The sequence below is a fragment of the Mus pahari genome, chromosome 10, assembly GCF_900095145.1.
Source record: "Mus pahari chromosome 10, PAHARI_EIJ_v1.1, whole genome shotgun sequence".
NCBI classification, from domain to species: domain Eukaryota; kingdom Metazoa; phylum Chordata; class Mammalia; order Rodentia; family Muridae; genus Mus; species Mus pahari.
Window position 1 is genome coordinate 67,313,781 of NC_034599.1, and position 27,074 is coordinate 67,340,854.

At 42.0% G+C, this 27,074-nt stretch overlaps 2 protein-coding genes across 3 annotated transcripts in view; one reads left to right on the top strand and one right to left on the bottom strand.

Annotated features, from left to right (window-relative positions):
- Mns1 (meiosis specific nuclear structural 1) overlaps positions 1-17,300 on the top strand; it is a 21,051-nt gene extending 3,751 nt beyond the window's left edge. Inside the window, exons 3-10 of the mRNA XM_021207341.1 lie at positions 3,953-4,080; positions 5,148-5,250; positions 7,621-7,850; positions 8,259-8,475; positions 8,559-8,666; positions 11,491-11,748; positions 15,474-15,599; positions 17,040-17,300. Coding sequence (XP_021063000.1) covers positions 3,953-4,080; positions 5,148-5,250; positions 7,621-7,850; positions 8,259-8,475; positions 8,559-8,666; positions 11,491-11,748; positions 15,474-15,599; positions 17,040-17,120 — 1,251 coding nt within the window. The 3' untranslated portion in view covers positions 17,121-17,300. The remainder of the gene's footprint in view (positions 1-3,952; positions 4,081-5,147; positions 5,251-7,620; positions 7,851-8,258; positions 8,476-8,558; positions 8,667-11,490; positions 11,749-15,473; positions 15,600-17,039) is intronic.
- A 3,998-nt stretch (positions 17,301-21,298) lies between these two features.
- Tex9 (testis expressed 9) overlaps positions 21,299-27,074 on the bottom strand; it is a 36,566-nt gene continuing 30,790 nt past the window's right edge. For both annotated transcript variants that reach the window (XM_021207445.2, XM_029543853.1), the window contains exons 11-12: positions 22,013-22,147; positions 21,299-21,477 (exon numbers count right to left, since the gene is read on the bottom strand). In XM_021207445.2, the coding sequence (XP_021063104.1) occupies positions 21,400-21,477; positions 22,013-22,147 (213 nt within the window). In that variant the 3' untranslated portion in view covers positions 21,299-21,399. The remainder of the gene's footprint in view (positions 21,478-22,012; positions 22,148-27,074) is intronic.

A 27,074-nucleotide genomic window follows, 5' to 3' on the forward strand; every position in this document is an offset into this window, starting at 1 on the left:
GGGGAGGACCATTAGCCGGAGTCCCATTTCCTCTTCCTATCATGCCGGTCCTGGGGATTGAGTGCAAATCTTGGGCACACTTGCCTTCCCTTCCCCCCCCCCCCCCCGCAGACATCTTATCAGGGGCCTGGTATTTCTTCCATCCTCCAATCCGGCTCTCCTCAGCCAGTTGGTGCTCCTGTGTTGCTTCTGTGCTCTTTTGACAAAACAGTCTCTGAGCTTTGATAACTTTCTTGCCAGAATGTCCTGGCTGATGTTCCCTTTTGGCTTGACCGGGCCCTGAGCTGACCTTTTCTGGGTGTTTTCAGATAAGAGTGACACCAAGTCAGGCTGAGGAAGCAGTTTACCCTCCCACATGAGGGAGGGCCTCATCCTGCCAGTTGAAGGCTTGGTAGAACAAAGAGGCTGAGAGTTACCAAAACAGCTCATTCTTCCCACCAGACCCCTTCAAGATGAGATATCTGCTTCAGGGCTTTGGGTTTTTTGGTTTTTTTGTTTGTTTGTTTGTTTTTTTACCTTGGACTCTGATTGTAACAATGTCTCTTCCCGTCTTCCTGTGTCTTAAGCTCAGTTAGTTTGGACAGGAAGTACAGCATTTCATCTACTGGGTCTCAGATGTAAGACTCAGAATAGAATGATGTGGTTGGCTCTTCAGCTCGTGGGCTTCCCCTGCAGCTCCTTGGGCTTGCTGGCTTGCTCATCACTTCCTCTGGAGCAGCCGGCTCACACAGGGCTCGTCTCAGCAGGTCTTGTGCCACACCAGTTATGCTAAAGTCAGAGTGATCACTATTCCCAGATTATCATACCTCTGGGGCCTTCTGGTGAACAGACCTAGGAAATATGCATACTATAGCTTTTTATTTTGAGGCAAGATGGGATTGATCAAAGAGATAAAAAACTGTATAGAGATTTCATAAACCCCTAGGCTGGCTTCCTATGCCAGAGTCTTACATAGAAGATGAAAACCATGAAATCATCACCACCAGCAGTTCACCTCCCACTCTTCTGTTGACTGAACTTGAGGGTTTACTAAGTACATGGGGTTTTTTGTTTTGTTTTGTTTCGTTTTGTTTTGTTGGCTTTTGCTTTTTCCTCGTGTTCTTCTTGTTCTAGCCTAAGGTAACAAGTTACCTGTAGTGTCATGTCTCCTTGGTCCCTCCAGTCTCGCTCTTCCAGCCTGAGAGTTCCTTCCTGACACTTGTGGAAAGTGTAGTTTGGTGTCAGCTTTCTGCTGTGTAATACGTTACTGAAAATTTAACAGCTTGCAGCAACACAGCGACCAGGGCAGAAACACAGGTGTGCTGGACTCCCTGCTGCCTCCCAGGCTGAACCAAGGCTGGCTGAGGTACGCTCCCTTCTGATGAACACACGTCCAACTGATTTAAGAACCTTAATGCCCTTTGCATGGAGGGAACCAGAGACGGGGAGTGTCAGCTAAGAGTTCGTGTTTTGAATCCTATCTTCTTAAAGATTTTTTTTAATTTGTATTTTTATGTGTATTTTATTTTTTATTTTTATGAATTATTTCCTTTTTATTGCCAAGTAATGTTCTGTAGTGTGGATATATACAGTATACTTGACCTGATGAGGAATTTCCAATACTGGATATTATAAATAAATTTGATGTGAATATTTAAATACAGATTTTTAAATAATCATGTTTCCTTTTTCTGAGGCAAGTGCTTAAGAGTGTATTGTTTGTTTATTAACTGTAGGTCAGCCTTTTGACAGACTACTAGGTTGCTTTCAGAGTGCGGAGCAATGTGTATATGGTGCAATTTTTCACTATTTGGTGTCACCAGTATGTGTGTGAGTGTGTGTGTGTGAGTGTGTGTGCATGTGTTATGGATGTTCAAGTATTGTTCTACTGTGATGTCCTAGTGTAATTTTAATTTGCCTTTTTGTTGTTTTTCTTTTGTTGGTTTTTCAGAACAGGGTTTCTCTGTGTATCCCTGGCTGCCCTAAAACTCACTCTGTGGACCAGGCTGGCCTCGAACTCAGAGATTCACCTGTCTCTGCCTCCCAAGCTGGTATTAAAGGTGTCCACCACTACCTCCTGGCTTTTAACTTGCTTTTAAAAAATGTATTTTTATTAATTATGTGTAGATTGTGTAAAAGATTTTTTTTATTACTTATGTGTAGATTGTGTCTGCATGTGGACATGTTCATCTGAACAGGTGCCCTCAGGGTCTCTTGATCCAGGTAGTGATGAGCCATCTGAGACGGATGCCGGAAAGTAGACTCGAGCTCATCCCTCCACTTTCTAAGCCATATTTCTTGATAACTAATAACGTTGAACATTTTTCATGTGTTATTTTTTGTTTATTTCTTTACTTCTGAGGTGTCTTAATGTACAGCCCTGGCCTGGAACACACTATGAGATGCATTGTGAGGCCAAGCTGTGCGTGGATGCCTGGTGGCTCTCTTGCCTTGGCCTCCTGGATTCTATGCTATAGGCCTATAGCACCATGTGCTTCCTAACTCACCAAGGACTGAAGCCTCCAGACCTGCCCACCATTTTACAGGAAACAGAAGAGAGGCTAGTCTAGGGAATTCCTAAGAGAGGAACAAGAAAACGTGGGCTATCCAATAGGAAAGTTTTATGTTAGCTTGACACAAGCTGGAGTCATTTAGGAAGAGGGAACCTCAACTGAGAAAGTGACCCAGAGTGGTCTATGGGTAAGCCTGTGCTATATTTTCTTGATCCATGGTTGATGTGGGTGGGTCCAGCTCTGTGGTCAGGATCATCCTTGGGCTGGTTGTCCTGAGCTTTATGGGTAAGCAGGTGGAGCAAGCTAGTGAGCAACACTCTGTCTGCCTTGTCCTCTGCCTCAGCTCCCGCCTCCACGTTCATGCTGTGACTCGGTTTCACCATGGACTGTAATGTGGAACTGTAAGCTGACATAAACCTTCTCCTTCCCAAGTTGCTTTGGTCATATGTTTTATCACAACAAAGAAATCCTAACTTAGACAGGCTGTAATTACTACAAATTGTTGGCTTCAGGGATAAAAAAGTGTGTGTGTGTGTGTATTGAGGGGAGACTAATATATAAAATTAAGGAAACTGGAGAAAGATAGATACAATATTGTGGATTTTATTTGGTTTTGAAAAAAGTGGGGGCTGGAGAGATGGCTCAGGGGTTAAAAGCACTGACTGCTCTTCCAGAGGTCCTGAGTTCAATTCCCAGCAACCATATGGTGGCTCACAACCATCTGTAATGAGATCTGATGCCCTCTTCTGGTGTGTCTGAAGACAGCTACAGTGTGCTTATATAAAATAAAAATCTTAAAAAAACAAAACAGTGTCTTTGAGACAGTTGGGAAATGAGTGTGGGCAAGACCTTAGACCTCACTCAGGAAGTATTGTTAATTTATGATACGGTTATGAAAAAGAAATTCTTGTCAGGTAGATCCATACCAAGTGGTTTCCATGGCGGCCAGCATTATCCAAGCTGATCCAAGGCTGTTTTATTATCTGGGTTTTAAAGCTGGGGCCAAGAAAGTCGGAAGAGTCTCATCGGCCTCTGAAACAGACATCTGTGAGCCATCATGTGTGTGCTGGAACTAAACCTGGGTCTTCTGCAAGAGCAGCCAGTGCCCTTAATCTCTGAGCATCTCTGCAGCCCCCTCAGATTTGATTTAAAATACTGTGATGGAGATAGAGAATAGGAAAAATGGAGTCAAATGCAAGATTAGAGAGGAGTTAGAAAATACTGACAAATTTTGAAAAGAATTAATATAGGTATATTAATATTCTTCACGGTATTGGTGATATTTACATTTTTTTCTGTGGTAAAATATTTGAAATGTATTTGTTGAGCTATGTTTCTATTTTGAAGTGAACAGTCGACTCTCGCTGCCAGAGCAGTCAGTTTGCTGTTGTAGAGTACATGAACCTTGACAGTGCCTGACCTGAGGACCAAGGTAACTGAAGCTTCGCGTCTCTCTTCAGGCAGAAGCAAACAAGATGCTGAGGGATCGACAGCTTGAGCAGGAAGAGAGACTTGCAAACGAACTGGCCAGACTAAAGCACGAGAGTCTGAAGGATGAGAAGATGAGGCAGCAAGTGAGAGAGAACAGGTGTCATGCTTTCTTCCGCTCCCACGCTCTGTAGTCTCCGCTCCCGCGCTCTGTAGTCTCCGCTCCTGCACTCTGTCACCCTTGGCACCTGAATGTGAGACTTTAGATCTTTGCACTTACAGGGCATTAGCTTAAAGATACTCATTTGAACTATGGTCGTGGGGCTGGGTATTGAACCCAGGGCCTCATATGCGCTAAGCAAGCGTCCCACCAAAGTCACAGTCTCAACCCACAGAAATAGTTGAGAAGGTCAGCGGCTTTAGGAGAAGTAAGTGTTTGTGGCAATAGTGAAGACTATGAACTGGTCCCTTCCTGTCTTTTTCTTTAAGGACAAATTTTAAAATGATTTCTAATTATAAAAACAAACAGACTTGTGGAATCCTAGAATACTTGGTTTTTGTTGGGTTTTTGTTTGTTTGTTTGTTTGTTTGTTTGAGCTGGGGCCTCACTATGAAGCCCTGGATGGCTTGAAACTCCCTGTGTAGAGCAGGCTAGCCTTAAACTCAGAGATCTACCTGCTTCTGCTTCTCAGGTTCTGGGTCCTAGGTCATGGTCCACCATTCCTAGCCCTACCATAAATTTCTTAATGATGCTTTAGATTGAATTATTTAAGCTAGCTATATCTTACTGTCAGTCAAGACTTGGGGGCACCAGAACTGGAGATACAGTTTCCAGAGAATTATTAAGTCTTTATGAAGACAACCAAAGATGGAGACTACGTCTTTAGGAGAGAGTAATCTCTGGTAGGCAAGACAGTTTAATGCTAACCTGCTGCCAAGCTTGAAGGCCTGCATTTGATCTTGACCCACTGTGCAGAAGAACAGGACTCCCACAGACTTAAGTATATACATTAAAATAAAGGAAGATTAAACTAGAGAAGAGTAATCCCTTCTCAAGCATAAGGGTTAAGGGTTAACCTTTACCGTGTCCATTAAATGAGATGAATTATCTATGGACTTGAATGATACCAGTTGTGTACTTTCTTTGAGTAAATAAGAACTCACCGAACTTTGTGTAAAGCTGAGTTATTTTGTTGTCCTTAAGTTTAAAGTTGTGTTTCCCCCCAGCATTGAGCTCAGAGAGCTGGAGCAGAAACTGAAAGCTGCCTACATGAATAAAGAGAGAGCAGCCCAGATTGTCGAGAAGGACGCCATGAAGTACGAGCAAATGGTAAAGCTGTCTGCTCTCTGTGTGGTCGGTCGTTTGAGCCTTGTTAGGGATGAGGCAGGCTAGGTTCTGAGAGCAGCCACCCCTGTGAAGAACCTGCTTGGCCAGGTTCCCCAAGCTGTAAAGTTTAGACCCTTAGGTGATTTCCACTGTGTCTGCCTGCACACTGGAGCCCTCAGGCCCAGCTAACTCCCAGATCTGCTGTGTTCCTGAGCCTGCTTCCATGGCCAGCTGACTCAGTACAAACTGTCTGCATCCTAACGTGGGGACTGTGCTGCCCCTCTGCTTACCTATGGATATTTATAGCCTGGCACTGGGTGCAGAAGCTTTTCTGTTCTATATGCACTGGGCCTCTCTCTCCATCCCACTTTCTAACTCTCGTTTTCTCCAGTAACCTCTTTAACCTGAGTTTCTGTTTTCATTCCTGTCTGCCTCTTGAGGGGAAGGTTGAAGCAGCTTCAGGAGCTGCGCCGGCAGCTGTGTCGTGCACAGTGAAAATAGGCTTGATGAGTTAACTCCTAAAACTAAGGTGCATGGCATCTCAGCCATCACCAAGCTCCTCACAGGGAAGTCAGCAATTACATATAAATGTATGCTTATACATGTGGGTTGTGAATACTAACAAACACGTTTATACACACAGGATTATAGACATGATAACAATATTTAACCAGTGTGGTGCAGCATGGACACAGGCTACCTAGAAGATTCTAATATGGTGGTTCTCAGCCTTTTTACTGTATTAATATAGTTTCTCCTGTTGTGATGACCCCCCCAACCATAAAATTATTCCATTGTTACTTTATAACTGTAATTTTGCTACTGTTATGAATCGTAATGTAAATATCTGATATGCAGAACCTCTGATATACCACCCTGTGAAAGGGTCATCGAACTACCCCCAAGGGGCTCACAACCCACAAGTTGAGAACCACTGTTGTAGAGCATGCTGTTAACAGGGACAGCCTAAAGAAGATGGGGAGACCTGTTTGTGAACTGTGTAGTCCTCTTTTTCCAATGATAGAATAGAACATAATGTACAGTTTGTTCTGTGTTCAGTTTTGATTACTCTGATAGATGAGGTCATCCATGGCCACTGTAGACATTCGACTCCTAAAAATGCTACTATCTTCTAAATCAAATTTGACTCAAAAAATTAGAGCCATAGACTCCTAGGACTTGACTTAAATGGAAGGATATTTATGTACTTGTTAGGTTTGTTTTGTTTTGTGTATGCATGTTTGCTTGCCTGTCTACATGCAACACATACATGCAGTGCCCGTGTGGTCAGAAGATGGAATTGGATTTGCAAGGTAGTGAGCTGCCTGCCTAATGTGGGTGGTGAGCCCAGGTCCTGTGGAGAACAGCAAGGGCTGTTGCCTGCCTAATGTGGGTGGTAAGCCAAGGTCCTGTGAAGAGCAGCAAGGGCTGTTGCCGTGACTGAGTTCTCTCTCCAGCCCTAGCTAGTTTTCTTAATTATAAAGTTAGAGCATTGTGTTTCTCTAAGGCTGTGGGATCTATATACATTTTTTGTTATCATACATATTTTTTGCTTCCTTACATTGTAGAAGGATGTAGTACAGCATGAGCAAAGATAAGAGAACTTATGGTTGAGTCACGATACCCAGGATGCGTGATAGCCATCAGCTTTGGGGATGACTGCATTGGTCTTCCCATCTGCTCCCTCTCTTTCTTTGCTAACTTATCCGACATTTGTAATGCAGTCACAGCAGGTGAGGGTAGTTTCCACCATTGCTCCAATGTTTAAACCTACTCAGTTCTGACCATGCTGAAAAGAGGCACGGGCTTCCGCTTATGGAAAGTCTGTAACTCGGTAGAAGTGGCACTTCATGAATGAAGCTGAAAACGGGAGAGAACAACCACAGAGATGTGTGTGACCTTTCAGCGGAAATCACCACACTGAACTTACTAACTAAATAACCAAGTAGGATGAGTGGGAGGGAAGGGCTGAGCTGGGGGAACCAGAGAGTTGCTCAGGGCTGAGGGGCGCTCAGAGCAGCTGGCAAACAGTGGCATTAGAAACAGACACTGCCAACATCAACCAGCAGAGGGGGCAATGGTTTGGTGGCTGAAGTAATTAAAAACAAAATACTTAAAACTTTACTTTGTGGTTTCTGAATGTGGACTTTATTATCCTTGCCAGGAGTTGTCCTAGGAGCTTCTGGAAAGAGTAGGAACTCCCCTTTCAGGTCCGACTCCTCATTCACACCCTCCAGCTCTCTAAGACTAAACTCTTGCTTCTTAGTTAATAGACAATGTTTTACATAGCAGGTTTATGAGGTACAACTGTTTTCGGTGCTGTAATAAGCTGTGTCCACTCCTGAACGTGGAAGGGTTTTGTTTCAATGTTAGAAACGTGATTCGGAGATAGAAAGGATCATGATGGAGGAACACGATAGGCTGCTGAAGGAAGAGACCGCCAAGCAAGAGCGGCGGAACAAGGAGAGGGCTCAGTACTACCTGGACCTGGAGAAGCAGCTGGAAGATCAAGAGAGGAGGAAGCAGGAGGCATACGAGCAGCTGCTGAAGGAGAAACTCATGATAGACGAAATTGTCAGGAAGATCTACGAGGAAGACCAGGTGTAAGTCCACCCCGAGACAAACCATTGCGCCGCCCACTGGGTGTGTGCTCACTCAGCGTGAGCTCTGTCATGCCTTTACAGCTCTTCCTCACCTTGGCCAGCATGAGTAATAATAGGTGATCGGAAAAATAATAGATGTCGTGTGTGTTCTGTACATCTCATATGTCAGAGCACATGTTTTCTGATGGCTTTCCTTGGCACACAGCTTAAGTACAGAGCACTGTATGGCTTCTGTGGACAGACGGTCACCTTTCTGAAAGGAGACGCTTGAAACGACACTCTTAGAAGAGAGCCCAGCAGTGTGCATGGAAAGTCTGTTGCATTAGTGAATCGATAGACTGAACAGTCTGTGTTTTCGTTATTTTATTATTTCTGTAACTATAAACCATTCTCCTGATTGATTTTTAGGGAAAGACAGCAAAAATTAGAAAAAAGGAATGCAATACAGAAGTATATTGAAGAATTCCAGAGGGCACAAGACTTCTGGAGACAAAAGAAGCGTGAGGAGATGGAGGAAGAGAACCGGAAAATCATAGAGTTTGCAAACATACAGGAGCAAAGAGAAGGCGAGCGGATGGCCAGAGTTCAAGAGATCGAAGAAAAGAGGGTCCAGCGTCAGAATTTGGTATAAAATACTACTTTCTAAAGAGTGCTAAATTCCTGAAACAGTGGCCCAATCCAGTTCCTAAACACGTGTTTTATTAACAGCTGATCAAGCAGCTGGAGGAAACACTGAGGCAGCGGGATGACCTGGAGCAAGTGAGGCAGGAGCTGTACCAGGAGGAGCAGGCGGAGATCATCAGACTGAAAGCAGAAGTAAGTAAGCCGCAGACGGAGGGGTGATTAGGGAAGAGAAGACGCGGAGGGGCAGGACGCTAACACAGTTAGATCCAGCCGTAGTGGTGGCTGTATTGTGTGTAAACATCAGTGCTGCAGTTAAGAGACTTGACAAAAATAGAGCATCCTGAAGAGCTTGATGCAGCTGGGTCGGTCACAGCCCACACAGCTTAAATGAGTGCACACGCAAGCTCGAAGCAAGATGGAGGAAGACACAATGCAGCGCAAAGCAGACTGGAGTGTGTATGTTAATATGAGGCAAAGTCAACTGTGGGACATGGAAGTTTGTAGTCAAAATGAATTCATCCAGGTACATGCCTGTGACCTTTGATAGATAATACAGCTTCGTGACACATACAGTAAGACTGAGGGGGGGAGAGGGGGAGAGGAGGAAGATCCAACCAGAGTAGATCTCAGTGCTCCTTTATCATTAATGCACCCAGTCCCCGGGAACAGCACTCAGCATAATGACAGCCTGAAACAGCTGTGCAGCCAGGATTACAGACAACTCCACCCAACAAACAACAGGGCAGTACAGATTCCATCCATCCACAGAAAATCCACATCCATCCACACACGGACAGCTCCTAGAACCCAAAGGAACCTCTGTAAATTCACACGATTTTTAAGCCACTTTAAATGAAGAATCCGTAACAAGAATGATTATATAGTCCTTACTTGCACCACAGTGAAACCATGAATTTCTTTCTAATAAGCAATGAGCAAAGGAAAGGTACTTCCAAATTGAATGATAATTTTTAAAATATGTGGGACACAGCAACTGTTAGTGGAAAGTATTATCTTTACAGTTTTGAAAGGAGTTAAAAGCCAGTAATATTGTGTTTACACATATATTTACAATAGTTAAAACATGAAAGTAGCCTTCATGTCCACCAGCTGATGGGTATGTAAACAAGATACAGTATGTGAGCCTTTAGCGGTACTAAGAAGTACTCAAGAATACTCTATGAATAGATGACACAAGTGGAACTTGGTGAGAACAACTGCTTTCCCAAGGCAGACGTCTCTGGAAATTCATTCCCTTTGTCCATTGGGAACAGCTGTGGGGCACATTTGTGAGAGCTCAGATTAACTGTGCTGGCAGCTCCTCCACAGTCAGGGGAGAGTCTCTGATGGGTGATCACTCCTCTGTCCTTCCCAGGGCAGGTCCTGAGAACACAGCTTCAGTGAACACAGTGTGACCATCTTTCCAACATGCCCAGAGTTAGGTTTCTTCTTTCCTAATACATTCTGTTCCCAACAAAGACTCTGGAAAGTTACTGGGGTCCGAGTGACTTTACAGCAAATGATTTAAAGGTTTCAAGACCATGTAACAGGTTTTGGAACACAGAAAAGGGCAGGAAATGTGGTATCCCTTCCTGCAGGTGACCAGCCTGTTCCTCATGCTGACCCAGCAGAGGGTGCATGGACATTTTCACAGTAAAGCAATTCTTTGGCCAAACATTCCCCCCGCCTTTTTTTCTTTGCAAAATGTCTTCATTATTGAATTGAAAAAAATTTTGCATAGGTGGTAGATTCCCAGGACTGCATATATGCGCATATATATATATATATATATATATATTCATTACTATATAAAGCACATTACTGTGTGCAGATGCCATAAACTCGAGGCATTCGGACTAAATGTCACAAACTAAACTGTTCTCCAAGCCATTGATGTCTGTGCAAGTACAAACTACGCAGTGTAAAACATGTGCCCAGAACATAAGACAAACAATATGTCTGTGAGCGGCTTGATTAGTTTCAGGAGGGCATGCGTGAGGCACATGCCCGTGGAGGAAGTGAGATTTTAGATGCACGTGGACAGTGGCTTCCCAGAGCTTGTGCGGGTTAAAGTGCATGCTAGTTCTAAGTGAAAAGATAGGTGACAGAACACGGCCAGCAAGCGGTCATTAGTAGACTTCAGCTGTTAGGAACGTGGATGATTAAACGTTTTTACATTTTTTATATATGAAATTTTTTAAGTGTTTAAAAAAATAAAAGTTCACAGGAAAGGAATTTAGTTGTGTCCAGTATGTTTCTATTTCTCAAAAAAAACTTCTAATTTCATTGCTAGATGACTGATTTTTTTAAAACTATTTTGCAGTTTGGGGTGTGTTTTGTTTGTTTGTTTTATTCTGTTTGTTGTTTTGAGAATTATCAGAGGGTTAGAAACTAGAGTGGGTACATGCAGCATGGGTGTCACAAGGTGAGGAAGTTGGTGTGGACATGTGACATAATTGTCCTCTGTTGAAGATGAGTAAACATAGGGGTGTGCAAAGGCTTTCACAGTGGTTCCTTTCAAATCAGTCACACATCAGTTCTGAGCCTAGAAACAAGATGGCACCGTATACAACTTAAGATTTTAGAATAAGTGACCGCCATGCTGTAGATCCAATAATTAAGAGCACTTGCTGCTCTTGGAGAGGACCCAAGAGCCTACAAATCCTGTCCCAGGGCATCCAACATCCTCTTCTGGCTTCTGTGCATACCTGCACGTGTGCGCATGCCCGTGTACACACACACACACACACACACACACAAGTAAAAATAAATTTTAAAAAAGGTCATGTCACTTTATTCAAGTAGTCTTAAGAGGGTGGGACAGAATGTAGCCATGAAAAGGCTTAATTCTGTCTCTGTGATTTCATATTGTAATCTGCAGCATAACCAAACTCTTATTCTTTTGTCTTGTTTCCTGAGACAGCATCTTACTGTAGCCTAGGCTGGCCTCAAGCTCCTGATCCTCCTCCTCATGACAGCACAGGGCACACTTAACTCTAGCCCCACTGTCGTGCAGGAAGAAGCAGAGCTGAGACTGAGGAGGCAGAGGGAGATGAAGCAAGACTTTGAAGACCAAATGGCACTGAAGGAAGTCATACTGCAGGCTGCAAAAGAGGAGGAAGAGAGCTTTAAGAAAGCCATGCTGGCCAAGTTTGCTGAAGATGACCGCATTGAGCTCATGAACGCGCAGAAACAGCGCATGAAGCAGCTGGAGCACAAACGCGCCGTGGAGAAGCTCATCCAAGAGCGCCGGAGCCAGTTTCTTGCAGACAAAGTAAGGAAAGTGTTGGGTTCTTCTCATTGAACAGCAACCAGCTCATGTGTTCATCAGTAAACGTTTGCTGAGAGGGAGGGAGGGAGGAGGGAGAGAGAGAGAGAGAGAGAGAGAGAGAGAGAGCGCACATGTGTACCCTAGTGTGTGTGTGTGTGTGTGTGTGTGTGTGTGTGTAGCAGAGAACAACCTCACATTGTTCCTCTCCTTCAGTTTGTGTAAGGCAGGGTCTCACCCACTGCAGATGTCCTGAGGGCTGGACATCTTGGGATTCCTTGGGATTCTTTTATTGCTGTCTTCTACTTGTCAGAACCTGGAATACACACCTGACTTTACCTGAGTTCTGACAATATAAACTCAGGTCCTCATGTTTGTATGCCAAACGCTTTAGCCACTGAGCCATCTCCTCAGCCCACTGAAAACTATTTATGTGCCATACGTTAGGTATTTGTTTACTGATCATATGAGCTTTACGTTTACTGAGTGATCATTCATTAAAGCATCTGATTATTGGGGCTTTTATGTGCTGGACTCGAGCACTAACATCTGTGAATTTAGTCTTGGTCAAGAACAATATATAAATAAGTTATAAATGTATTTTGTGTGTGATAAAGAGGGTGTGGTGACATTGGTATAGCAGAGAAGAATTACACATTGTGATACCTTTGAGTATTAAGATGGATTTTTCCCCAAGAGAAGTCACTGAAGAATTAAGGGAATTGCATCTTAAGTTTGACATGGACGATCCAAGTAGCATCATTGAGAATAGAAGTAAAAGGGACGAGACCAGAGCTAGGGGGCCCAGTAAGCAGTGTACGGAGTCTCGGTGATAAGAGGTGGCATGTGTGCATGCAGAAGGGGTTCCTTAGATGCCAAGCATGTAGAACTGAGGATACTGGGGACCTGGAGAGGTGAGGACTTAAGGTAGCTACTGATTACAGCACTAACCACACTTCTTTCTTAAGTGAGTGAGCCATGTCCTTGAGAGTATGCAGAGAGGAAAGTAGCTTTTGAAGGAGTATGTGTTCACATTGATTTTTTTGGGCCAGAAGAGAAGGTTGCTTGTTGGAAATGTTGATTTAAAAGTCAGATAGGGAGTCAAGTGGTGTGGCGCACGCCTTTAATCCCAACACTCAGGAGGCAGAGGCAGGCAGATCTCAGAGATCAAGGCCAGCCTGGTCTACAGACTGAGTTCCAGGACAGCCAGGGTTATACAGAGAAACCCCATCTAATAAGGGCGGGGGTGGGGGAGTTGGACAGGGAACCCAGCTTGTGAGTTTGACATTCTGACTTAAATATTTATGTGTCAATGACAAACTGAAAGGATCCCCAGGTGATCTGTCTCACTGGAGGGGTATTTTTAAGAACTCAGCACAGTCTTGTGTGAAAACTCTTAAAAGATGAAAACTCTAAATGTAGTAAGGAGCGGCCTCTGAGATGTCCAGTGGCAGTTCTAGCTTTTACAGGCCATAAACAGCAGCAGCAGTAGGGGATGTCAGATGAATTACAGGAAATAATTAAGACTGTATGATTTCCCCCCTAGCATATAGAGTAGAAGGAAGGAAGGAATCAAAATATTTCAAAGGTTTCAAGTGTGAGAGACTCAAGGAGCATGTGTGTGGTTACATGGAGCACGTGTGTGGTTACATGGAGCACGTGTGTGGTTACATGTTACAGTGAGGCTTAGGCTGGTTTTGTTTGATATTTTTGTTGGTTTAGTTGGTTTGGTTTTCTTTTCTTTCATTATTATTATTATTTTTTTTTTTTTTTTTGAGAAGTGCTTACCCAGAATTAAGCAGCACCAAGAGATTTAAGTGAGATAATTGGTGTTGTAATGAGAAAGCATCAGGAGTCTAGGGTGGAGTCTTGGAGAACATTATGGGTTAAGATGAGGAGCAAAACAAACCAGACTGTAAATGATACCACAGAAGACGGAGAGGCCAGAGGCCCTCCTGCTCCCTGACATTTCTGCTTGGTCCCCTTGTAACTGGTCAGTCTGCCAATCAGGAATTTTTATAAATCTTGTGTTGTTTCACACTTAAACCTCAGTGAACTCTTAAAACAGATCAAAGCCACAGTTGCTTAGGCCTGGTGTAAGTCAGTCTTGGCCTGAATCTAACCTTTAAGGGAGATAATGTGCAATTTGCCTGACATAAATATGTACTTTTAAATGTTGAGCAAATGAATATAGAAAATTAAAAAGGTTTTGGAATCGCCTGTGTGGCCTAGGAGTTAAGTCTTCTGCAGAAGGGTAGGACCAGTGGACACCCTATCTAGGGTTCAGAGCTGATCAGGGCACTCAGAGAAAAGCCAGCAAGACATGCAGACATGGAAATCACTAAAACCCCTAGTAATACACACTACAACCTATGATTTAGGGTTTAATATAAGCATTGCCAGTGTGAAGAAGTAGGCTTATATGTCAGTGTTATAAGACAAGTCAGCGGTTTTGCTTTGCCCTGGAGCAAATGTGGATGGATGCCTTAACAGAACTTATTAATTCATAACATTGTGTAGCCGTAAAAGCACTAAACTACCCATTTCTATTTTAGAGGCCTAAGTAGCTGTCTATGATCCTGTTCACCTCTAAGAATGTGTATGGTTTAAACAAATTCCTAAAAAGACTTTCTTACTATTAGTTTTATTCAGGCCTTGTCCCACACCTTTCTAAACCACTCGACCTGACTTAAGAGTAGAATTATGTGAAGTGGGGGTAAACGTGTAGTGTGGGGTAGCACAGCATATGAAGGAAAACCCTGTGTTATGCTCATTAGAGAGGTTATGTCATCTCATTAAATCAGTGTGTGGGCCTGGGTGGCTGTTCCGTGGTAGAGGTCTTACCTGATTCCGTTCCCACTTCTGCAGATCCAACTCGGGAGTCTGGTTAGGGTAAAGTTCTCTGTGCCCTAACATTATGTAGGTGACATCACATCTGCATCCCATAGCTCAGAGTACCCACAAAATTCAGTATTCTCCAGAAAGGTACTAGAGCTTCTTTGCTGGGACTCTGACCTCTACAGTATGTTCCACTTAGACCTTTAAAGATGCATTTGGAAAAACCTATCTTCAGATAACTGTTGTTTTGTGCATTAGGATTTTATTTTTGTCTTATACTATAAACTGTTTGGGGTATCTTGGGAACTGGGTATATTGTGGGAACTACATAAATGTTTGCTGAATTACCTAGGAAATCACTCATTTGAATACATTTTTTCTTGAGATTGATAGGGCTGGGACAGCAGCTCAGTGGTAGAGTACTTGCCTAGCAGGTGCAGGACCCTGGCTTCAAACACCAGCACCACAAATAAAGAAAACAAAAATGTGGGTTGGATATAACTTGTTCTTGAAAGTTTAGAGAGATAATGATAAAAATACAGGTATATACATTTATATATGTAAAAGACATACACTATGGGCTAGAGAGATGGCTCAGCGGTTAAGAGCACTGACTGCTCTTCCTAAGATCCCAAGTTCAATTCCCAGCAACCACATGGTGGCTCACAACCACCTATAATGGGATCTGATGCCCTCTTCTGGTGTGTCTGAAGACAGCTACAGTGTACTCACATATGTATAATAAGTAAATCTTTAAAAAAAAATAAAGATATACACTATTATCTTCTAATCTTATAATTAACACACCAGTCTTATCATTTAGCTTTATTTGTAAACTTCATAAGAGATGAATGTATTTTGTGACAGTTAAAACATTTTGATTTCATTTCCAGCAACGTGAGCTGGAGGAATTGCAGCTACAGCAAAGGCGGCAGGGCTGCATCAATGAGATCATTGAAGAAGAGAGGCTGAGACTCCTCAAAGAACATGCTGCAAAGTTACTAGGCTACCTCCCCAAAGTAAGTGACGCTTACCTTAGTGTGTGAGCTTCATCCGACTGGAGAAAATAATGGCGCTGAAGCACGCCATTATTTTCTAGAGTGTCAGAGGGAGTAACTTCATGTGATTTCATGCTGTTGGTGAAGCACTGGGATCCTGGCAGAGTTGATACCTATAGTCCTTTTTAAATGCCTCTATAGTAAGAGCTTGTCTTGGAACATTACTAGTGATCTGAGCTAGAGTTATCAAGATTGATTATTTATTCATTCATTCATTCATTCATTTACTTACTTACATGCTTACTTTTTGAGACAAGGTATAGCCCAGGCTGGCCTGGAACTCCCTATGAAACTGAGGATGACCTTGAACTTTTGTTTCTCCTGCTTCTCCTCCTGAGGGTGAGGACTACAGGCTTGTGTTACTTTGCCAAGCTTCCGTGGTGCTGGGATCTAACCTAGAGCCTTGCTGGGCAAGTGACCTGTATCCCCAGCCCTTGAGTTAACACTTTAGAGGCTCTTCATTCTGCTTGTTGCATGGGAAATCTGAAAACAAACTACCCTAGAGCAACTATAAAAGGGTAAACATGAAGATAATGAGAGACATGAAGCCTTGTCATTGATGAAACACATGCTAGACATGAGTCTGAGCCGAGTCTGCTCTGTGGGAAACTGACTGTGAGTAGGTACTAGGCAGCCTCAGCTGTTGAGAGTTATCCCAGTAGGCATTGAATTTCCATGTGTATCTGAGACACACTGTGACTGCTAATAATTAGCTTCCTTATCCATATAAACATGGAAATTCATAAAGTCACAGTCCTTCAAGTATATGAGTCATATTGCTTGAGGTCTTTATTGACTATGTAGAATCAAGTGTGTTCAGTCCCTAACCAATGAAAGAAAAAGGAAAATTATTAAAAGTTGCTAGCTATAGTGTATTACAGTCTAATTAATTAGGTAAATTTAAATATACATGATAGCCTGATGCCAAAATTTACCCATGATTGGTATATTTAATAAAACAGACTATATATGCTGAGAGGGCTTTGGATTTCAACATTTGAGTGGAGAAAATACTTTTGGAGGACAGACGGGACCTGTTAAGAGTTAAATTCAGTGTCTCAGAATGAGCCACAGACTGAGGCAGAAAGAATGTGTCCATACAGTAATCTAGCCTAGATCAGCCTGTAATGTAGGCAGTCACAGCTGTAGTCAGAGCATAAGGCACAACAGACCGCTAGAATATCTTTCTACTCTGAGGTTGAGTAATCAGGAAATGGGAGTAGCTCAATAATATTCAGTATATACTTGAAGCCATATTCTTTCTGATATTTTAAAATTAAGTTTCAATAATAGATCTCATTATCTAGGCTTCTTCACTAGCTTCATGTCTAATGTTAGTCCTAAGACAATTCAGTGAAATACTCTAATGTTCAAAGTAACCAACAAAATGCTTTTTTGTAGGGAGTGTTTAAAAGAGAAGACGATGTTGACATGCTTGGTGAAGAGTTCAGGAAGGCATATCAGAAAAGAGATGAAGTCTGAAGGGTCTTCATAGCAAGACAAGGCGAAACCTGGAGTTCTCAGATGCTGCCACTAGATGTCAGCATAACTGCTGTTTTACAGTTGGTGACAGTTGGCCCTGGTCTATCTGCATGTTCTAAAACCTCCTCCTATTTCAATATTTACACAGTTTGACAACAATTAAACACATTAGTACTTTAAGTGCAGAACTAGTAATTTTTATTTACTATGCATTTGATGATGCCATCATATCACAGAATTCCAGTACTCCTGTCTCATCCTCCAGACAGTGCAGATGTGTCTTCACACAGCTTCTTAAAATGTGTCTGTTCCTGACAACAGGATGACTATCATCATCCCGAGAACCCCGATACTGGCTGTCTTCTGTGATGTGTGTACTCATTACATTCCCACCATTGTCCCTTAATGGTTCCTTCTCCTCAGCCTCCCAGACATTGGTTATCTTCTCATTTTTTTAAAGGTTTTCTTTTTTCTTATTTTGTGTATATGGGCATTTGCATGTTCACATGTGCACCACATGTGAGCAAGGAGGCCAGAGGAGGGCGTCCGATCTCTGGATCTGGAGTTAGAGACAGCTGCCATGTGGGTGTAGACGATCTACAGGAGCGGACATGCACATATACCTCTCCAGTTCCCACCTCATATATACATTATATATGTGATTGCGTGTGTGTATTTTAATTTGGCTGAGGTTTATTCTCATTGTGGTTTTACTTCTTATTGCCCTGACAGTAATATTTTAACAATTCTTCACATACTTACTGGTTGGTTGCACATCTTCAAGAAATGTCTATTTAGGTCTTTTTGTGTTGACTGTCTGTCTCTGTCCCTCTCCCTCCCTCCTTGCTAATGAGTTGGTTGGTTTTCTGGGGGTTGGTTTCTTGAGTCAGGGTTTCTCTCTAGCTCTGCCTGCTGAATGCTGGACTAAAGGCATGCCTTGCCATGCTGAGCTTATACGTGTTTTTGGATTTTAACATTTTAAAACCTATTCCATAGTTTGTTCCCTCTGTGTTGTTTCCTTTGATGTGCAGCTTTGTAATCACTACTTCGGTGGTCTTTAAAAACAAAAACAAAAACCATAAACTCTGCCTAGGTCTGTAGGCATAAATTTTTTGCAACCTACTTATATTAACGGTTCAACCTCTCCTCTAGCCTACCACCCAGCAGAGGTAGTGGAAGAGAAAAGTTGTGGGGGAAGTAGACCTGTTCAGCAATAGTTCTGTGGGGATGAGCTGGATCTTCTTTGGCAGCAGTTCAGTCCCAGAGCAAACTTCAAATGCGATTCAGCAGCTGCAGGCCAGACCTTTTAGCAGACAGACACCAGGCACGAACCAGCAGCTATAGTCAATCCTGAAGAAACCGCCAGGCTCGCCAACTGGCCTGAGGGGAGGCTGCTGAAAGGGCAAGCTGCCACAGGAGCCTCATGAGCAGTTCTTGGGCATTATTACAAATTTAGCTCAACAAAGCTGTGTAAGGCAAACCAATACGTGCATGTCATTAGTGAAGAATAGCAAGGCAGAGCAAACCAAACCAACTCAGTGCTCCTCTCCCACTGTCTGTGGGGTTATATTTATATTCCTCCATCATAGCTCCTTTTTCGTGTTTGCTATATCACAACATCTTTTCACCTGTGTCTGCTTCAGGAAAGCAGTCTTTCACGTTTGCTTTATCAAGATATCCTTTCATCCGTGTGCCCCAGCAAAACATCATTTGACATAACTAATTTTCCAAAGAACTGTAAGTTTCCACTTCATAGGTCAACATAGTGGCACTTTCTGCTATCTTCTAGTACCTACCCCCTTTGCTAGTACCGCAATTAGTAGTCACAATTCTTGTAGTCAGCTTTGAATGTAACACTTTGGTGACATATGTTCTTATAGTTCCTTGTGAATTACAAAATTGTTTTCTCTATTTCTGAAAAATGTTCTGGGTATTTCAACAGGGAATACAGACCTTTTTGGGCAGTATGTAAGACAGTTTTCTAATTCATAAACATTAAATAGCTATTTACTTCTCTCTAGATTCTGTCATCAATATTTTATAGTTTTCAATACAGCCATCTTCAATCTCCTTGGTTAAATTTAGTCTAAAATGTTTTTGTTAGATACTACAAATGGGGTTACTGAAGATTTTCTCTGATATTTTGCCACTGGTGTATAAAAATGTCACTACTTTGGCTTGTGCTATGCTAGGGACTGAACCTTGGGTCTCATACGTGTTCTATAAGTGCTCTGCCACTGAGCTACAGCTCAAGGCTGTGATTTTTTGCTGTTAGTCTACTGATTTGTATATATTGGTTTTGTTACCTTGCAACTTTACTCAGTTGATTTTGGTCTGAACCATTTTTGATAATGGACAATCCAACTTCTTTGTTCCCAGTCTTCATATTTTTCTTTCTCTGCTGGTTATATCTGATTAGCATTTCTGCTAAGATTAAAAAAATATTTTACGTGTGTTTGCCTGCACATAGGTGTACTAGATGTATGCAGTGCTCAAGAATGCCTCAAGACGGCATCATATCCTCTGGAACTGGAGTTACAGATGATTGTGACCATATGCATGTTTGGAACCAAACCCGTGTACTCTGCAAGAGCAACTAGTGCTCTTTTGGGGAGGTTTTTGGCAGGGTGGAGACAGAGTTTCACTGTGTGGGTCTGGCTGTCCCTAACCTGGAACTTACAGATATCGTCCTGCCTCTGCCTCCTGAGTGCTGGGATTAAAGGCATGTGCTCTCAGCCTAGCCAGTGATCTTAACTGTATGATTTCAGGTCTTAATGGGGATGGCCAACCTGGGATGTGATTAATGCAGACCAATACAAATAGCAAACTTAAAATGTTATACAAAATTCCTTTTTTTAATTTGTAATTCTGTTGTATAGTCTTTCAGTATGAACTTTGTAGATCACAATATCATGTCACAATATGAAAGTGTTGGATACACAGATACGTGAGGCTAAGCTTCAACTTTTCCCTGTTCAGTGTGTTGGCTGTGGGTTTGTCATACATGACTCATGTTACAGCACATTCCTTCTGTAACCTACTTTGCTGACAGTTTTGTCATGAAATGTTGCTCAGTCTTGGGCCTTTCTCTCTACTGAATTTACAAACCTTTTCTTCGTTCTGTCAGCGTGACATTTTTACTGACTTGAATGTCAAATCACCTAGGATGAATCCCACTTCATCGCGATGAGGGATCTTTTGATGTATTGCAGTTGTTTGCTGGTGCTCTGGGGAGCATTTCTGCATCTGAGTCGATCAGAGATACTGGGCTATGAGAGTCGTTGGCTTGGTTTTGTTTGTTTGTTGCTCTTGCATGATTTCGGTATCAGGATGCGCATGCTTGAATGTGGAAATGTCTTGATGTCAGTGTTTTGGAATAGTTTGAGACGAACTGCCAGTCTTTAAATGTTTGGTAGAAGCAAGCAGTGAAGCCGTCAGGTCCTGTGTTTTTCTTTGAGGAGACTTTATTTAATATGTATCCCTGAGTGCATGTCTGTGTATCATGTTTGTGCAGAGGTCGATGGAGGCCAGAAGAGGGCCTTGAACCCCTAGAGCTGGAGTGGCTGTGAGCAGCGCTGTGGGTGCTGGGAACTGAATTTGGGTCCTCAGCAATACAGCAATGCTCTCCTTAACCACTGTACCGTCACTCCAGCTCCCAATAGAACTTTTTATTATGGATTTGATCTACTTGATCTCCTTTCTTACTATGGGTGTGTTCAGGTTTTTCTATCTTAGTTAATTCTTGGTAGTATATCTCCAGAAATTAAACATTCTGTGTTATCCAAATTGTTCATAATCACTTATAATATACTTATGATCCTTTGTGTACAGTACAGTAAGTGTGTCCCTGTTTCCCTCTCTAACTAAAAAGAGAATACACACATAGCCCCTGCATGGCAGCCTCTGGTCCCAGCCTGCATCACTGCCATTGGATGGAGCTGCTGTGCACAGCACGCAGGCCTGCAGGCAGACTCAGCAGCTGTAGCTGGGAATCTCTGGAATCTTGCCCTGCCATCTTCTCTGTCCTCTCCCAGGTCTAGTAGGTCATAAAAAAAAATTAAAAGTAAAAGTCTTGCTTCCTTATTTCATAACTATTAATGAAAAAGGAAGTCAGGCCAGAGTTGCAGTCTGGCTTTGTCTTCCAACATCCTCCCAAACATTATGATTATTTCAACCGGTCATTATCTAAATCTTTTATTTCACAAATGTTCTCATTACTCATGAACAGTAAGAAGACTACACTCTGATATCAAATAAGCATCACATTGCAGTTGTTCACTCATGAACTGCCCCACTCAAGAGCCTTCATAAACTCCTCCTCACTGAAAGACAGCATCTTCGCAGCTTCAATATGCATCTGTTTTTTAAAAAAAATATATTGTTCAATTTAGAGATGGACACACAAGAAAAGAAAATTTATATTTGTGTTAATGCTATCAAAAAATAAGCTATTGTTGGATTATAGATCATGCAAGTGTAACACTTTAAATTGATATTACAGTGAAGACCAAAATACTGTCAAAAGAATAATTTGATACAATTATACCTGATCTTTGTAACAAGGGAGGGCTATGATTGTCTTTTTTCATGTTTCAAGAAAGATACAATGTATTTTAGAATTACTGCTCAAAGTTTGAAGAGGAAATTAATCCACTAAAATTAGTCATTCTCATGAATGGTACTTACTGTAGCTACACATACAAATATATCTGTGTGTGTGTGTATTTTAAACCAGTGAACCTCGCTGTGTATTACACAGATGTGACTTCACACGTATACAGTGCATCTTTAGATACAATTGTATGTATAAGATTATAAACGAAGTAAAAACAAACTTTTCGGTAGAAAGATATGTAGCATATCTGATATACAGCTTCTATTGTTAGACTTACCTTCTGCCTTTTCAAAATGTCAATTAATTTCAACTGCTTCTTGAACCCTATCATTAATTCTCCTTTTTGTCTTTCTAGTTTCTTGTTTTCTGATTTCAACACTTCAATTTTTTGATGGTCTTCATTTGTAATATCCTATGAAAGCAAAAAAAAAAAATTTAATTGAAATATAACATTGTTCTTTATATTACTAAATAATTTAATTTCAGTCAGCTCTTTTAAAATATATTTTTAAAATTAACTTTCAACTCTAAAAAAAAATCTATAAATCTAAACTTGACAGAACATAAGACTTTTCAGTAGCAGAATTTGCACATGGTATGAGCCTTTGAGGTAAGAGCCACATATTACACTATCACTCCTAGCAGGGCTTCCACTGTACAGGTTTACAGTGGTCCTGCTGGGCTCAAAACAGAGAACAGGACTGGTGAGATACTGCATCAAGTTGGGAATCCAAGAACGAACCCCAAATTTTACTCACACACTTTCTTTAAAGCACTGGCAGACAGAAGTATCATGTCCGGAGTGAGAGTCTCAAAAGCCTGTGAAAGACTTATTCTACAGAGTTGGTTAGAGAACTCATCCGCAGCAATGACAAGGACACCAAATCTGAACTCTCAGAAAAGATGGAACGGTAGAAGTTACTAGGTTCAGGAAAGCTCTGTGCTTGCAGTACTGAAGAGAAGGTTTCTCAAAAGGAGTAAGACACCAGAAGGAGCTAAGATTCCACACACACTTCTTAAAAGGGGAAAACCAGGGCATTCAGAAACACCGTGAATATTAATAGCCATGTGACCCTGAAACAGCAAGCACAGACAGAGCCACTTTGTGAACTCTAGAAACCAAAGAGGCAGCAAGAGAGTAACTCACCAGGCAGAAGCTATGCTCAATGGAAGAGCAACTCCATAGTACCACAGAGGAGTGAGTTTATGTAATCTGAGTGAAGGGTGACATGACAGGGAAGGCAGAACTGTCAGTGTAGTTTGCAAATGGTGAGGTTTAATTTGCTACTTAAAATAGCTTCCTTTAGAGCTGAAGGGGCCTTATCTGGCATCAATGGGAGGGGAGCCCCTTGGTCCTGTGAAGGTTCGATGCCCCAGTGTAGAGGAATGCTAGGGGGCAGTGAGGCTGGAGTGGGTAGGTGTGTGGGGGAGCACCCTCATAGACACAGGGGGAGGAGGGATGGGATAGGGAGCTCGCAGAGGGGAAATCAGGCAAGGGGATAACATTTGAAATGTAAATAATAGGGGCTGGCGAGATGGCTCAGTGGGTAAGAGCACCCGACTGCTCTTCTGAAGGTTCGGAGTTCAAATCCCAGCTACCACATGATGGCTCATAACCTTCCGTAACAAGATCTGACGCCCTCTTCTGGAGTGTCTGAAGATAGCTACAGTGTACTTATATATAATAAATAAATCTTAAAAAAAAAAAAAAAGAAATATAAATAATAAAAACAGCTTCCAAGAACTTGACAGGTGGCCATGAAGCACACCAATGACAAGGTAATTGGAGAGCCTACAGGAGAGGGGGACAAGAGTAAAGGCTGTGAGGTAAAAATGACACACAGGACGACACAGTGTCACAAGAAGCCTGTCCTGATCAGCACTTGCTATAGAGTCAGACAACTAGAACTGCACAAGTTGGAAAAGATGGAATAAAATAGAACAGGATCCAACTACATTCTGCCCAGAGGTGAACAGGTTTAGCTCTACAGACATGTGCACTGGATGGAAGAAGATAATCCAGAGAGATAGTAGCCAACAGAAATCAGTTTCTTTCTGTCTGATGACTGTACAGTTGTTCCTCAGTCAGACTCAGGAAGAGGCAAGATTACATAATGGCAAAAGGGTCTGTTCTGCAAGCTGTGACAATTACATGTGTATCAAACATCAGCATGCCTAAACCTATGAAGCAAAAATGAACAGATTCAAAGGGAGATCACTAGATAAATGCAGAAAGTTCAGTATCTTACTTTCAGTCATGCATGGTCACCAGACAGGTCAATAAGGAAATGGGGGACTGCAGATAAATTGGAACTAAGTAAGGTATTCCTCCCAACAATAAGAAAATATAGTTTTCTCAAATGCAACCAGGTCATTTTCCATAATAAATCATGGTAGATCATAATTTTTAACAAGTTTAAGGAGACTGAAGTCATGCAGTGTCTTCTGTAACCATAAATTGAAGCTAGAAATTAAATATGTGTAAACTAAGCACATACTGAGTCGGCTTTCTGGCCTATAGCAAAATGCCCGAGACAACCTGAGGGAGGCTTGCTTTGCTCGGCTTCAGCAGTTTCTGTCCAGGGTCCCTGGGCCCCGTGCCTTAGGCCTGAGGAGCACAGTCTGTCATGGTGAAAGCACACAGCAGAGGACACTGGGCTTCATAAAGAAGCCAGGAAGCAAAGGGAAGCAAAGGGCTCAGTTCCCAATAGTTCCTGCAAGGCCACACCCCTCAATGACCTAATGTCTTTCCACCAGGGCCCATCTTCTAAAAGTTTTACCACTGCCTACTAATGCAGACACAGGGATCAAGCAAGCCTTCAATGTAAGCTTGTGGGGACATTCCAGGACCAAAACCTCAAACTACCAATTTTGAAAAAATATTAGAAAATTACTCAAGCACCAGCATCTGGATTTTTCTGAGCATTCTATCATTCTAGCTACAGGAGAAAATACGACACTCATGGGTGGGATGCTCACAAGGTGACACAATGAAGATCAGATGAGCTCAAACCAACCCAACCTTTCCTAATAGCAAAGAGACAACCTGAAGCTAGCAGGAATGGAAATGGTAAATTTGAGAGCATATATAAGTGAATTAATAGATCAAAGAAACAAATTAAAAAGTTTGCTCTGTGACTATCAACAAACCTTTAGGTGCAGTGGCAAAAAAAGGAGGACTGAAGTATATGAAACCAGGAGTCACAGAGTGGCCATTTCAGCTAGTTTCACAGAAATAAAAAGGATTGCATGACTATAATGTTATGTGACCTAGATGAAATTAATTCATATAATCTCAATTCACCAAAACTTAAAGATTTCAGAGATTTAGGAGATTGGGTCACTAATGAAACTTTCAAAAAAGAAGAGAACCAGAAGGAGTGACTAGAGAGTTCAGGCAGAAGCTACACTCAGTGGAAGAGCAACTCCATGGTACCACAGACGAGTGAGTTTACATAATCTGAGTGAAGGGCAATATCCTTAAATACTTGACACCATTTTCTCACAAGTACCCAAAACTAAAAATGACAGAATACTTCTGAATTAGTATTTTGTTAGAACAAAAAAATTCTTGAGGCTGAATAACAGTAGAGAAAAGGTTTGGTTTTTTTTTTTTAATTAAAAATATTTTTATACCAATTAGTTATCCAATACCAAATGGCCAGTCTGGTCCTCAAAACATACCTACAAGTAACAGACTAAGAAGGTTTAGGAATATGTATGTATGTATGTATGTATGTATGTATGTATATGTAAGTACAATGAATGAAAAGAGGCCACAAATTGAAAGAGAGCAAGGGATGTATGGGAGGATTTGGAGAGGGGAAAGGGAAGTGAGAAATTATTTAATTATCTCATAATTCTAAGGGAAACATTACTCATAAACCAAAGTCAAACCGAAGTCATTAAAAGAAAACCTCCGATACGTACGTACCACTGATAAAATCTGGTGGAAAGCAAACAACGGTATATTAAAAGAATGACAGATAATGACCAAGTGGGATCTACTGCCAGGACAAATGATGGCTCAACACAAAAACTCAGTATTAATATGCTAATATTCCACACTCACAGGGTAAAGAGAAAAACCACATGATTATCTCTGATGATGCTAAAAAAGGAGCCAATTGATTTTTCATGAGAAAAAGTATTAAATAGAAGGAAACTACCCCCAGATGAAGGCTACAAAAAAAGGAGGACTGAAGTACATGAAACCAGGAGTCCCAGCGTGGCCATTTCAGCTGGTTTCACAGAAATAAAAAGGCGTGTATGACAAAGACCCTCAGCTCACACGCTTAGGTGCTGAGGACTGAAAGCTTCAGTGCTGGTCAGCATCGAGGCAAAGGCAGCAGCTTCTGTCACTTCTGTTCAGTGTGGCACTGGAAGACATCACCTAAGCAACTGGGACAGAAAAAAACGACATCCACACTGGAGAGGAAGAAAACTCCTCATAGATGACAAGACTGCAGTTGTGGAAATCCCTAAGGATTTCTAAGAAAATCATGATAACCAAGAAATGGATTCAGCAAAGCTATAGGCTACAAAAGCAACAGACAAAAGGGTTCCTTTTACAGACTAATATTGGGCAGCTCAAAACAAATCAAATATTTATATATTTAGAATAATTGGAACAGTGTATCATTGCCAATAAACATGCACACACACACACACACACACACTGCAGCGTTTCCTAGCACCATTTTTCAGGAGATTATCTTTTCCCAATTGCTTGACACCTGTGTATGTGAGGGTTTCTGAGAGGTCCATGCCATTTACCTGTATTTAATTTTCTTTTGTTTTCTTGTGTTTATTTTTCTGTGTTTTTAGTGTTGTTCCTATGTTTGAATGTTTTGTCTCCAGGGAGCCTGTGCACTGCTGACATGCTGGATGCCAACAGGCAGAAGAAGGTATCAGTCCCTCTGGAACTTGAGCTATAGCTGGCTATAAGCTTCTGGAAACTGAACCTGAGTCCTCTGCAAAAACAGCATATGACCCAGATGCATGTGTGTGATGGTTTGTATATTCTTGGACCAGGGAGTGGCACCATTTGGAAGTATGGCCTTGTTGGAACAGGTGTGATCTGGTTGGAGTAGGTGTGTCATTGTGGGTGTAGGCATAAGATCCNCACCCTAGTTGCATGGAAGTCAGTATTCCACTAGCAGCCTTTGGATGAAGATGTAGAACTCTCCTTTGCCTGCTTGCTGTTCGGGACTGAGCAACTGCTAGATCCTTGGACTTCCATTCACAGCTGCTACCGACCATTGTTGGGAATTGGACTGCAGACTGTAAGTCATCAATAAATTCCTTTACTATATAGAGACTACCCATAAGTTCTGTGA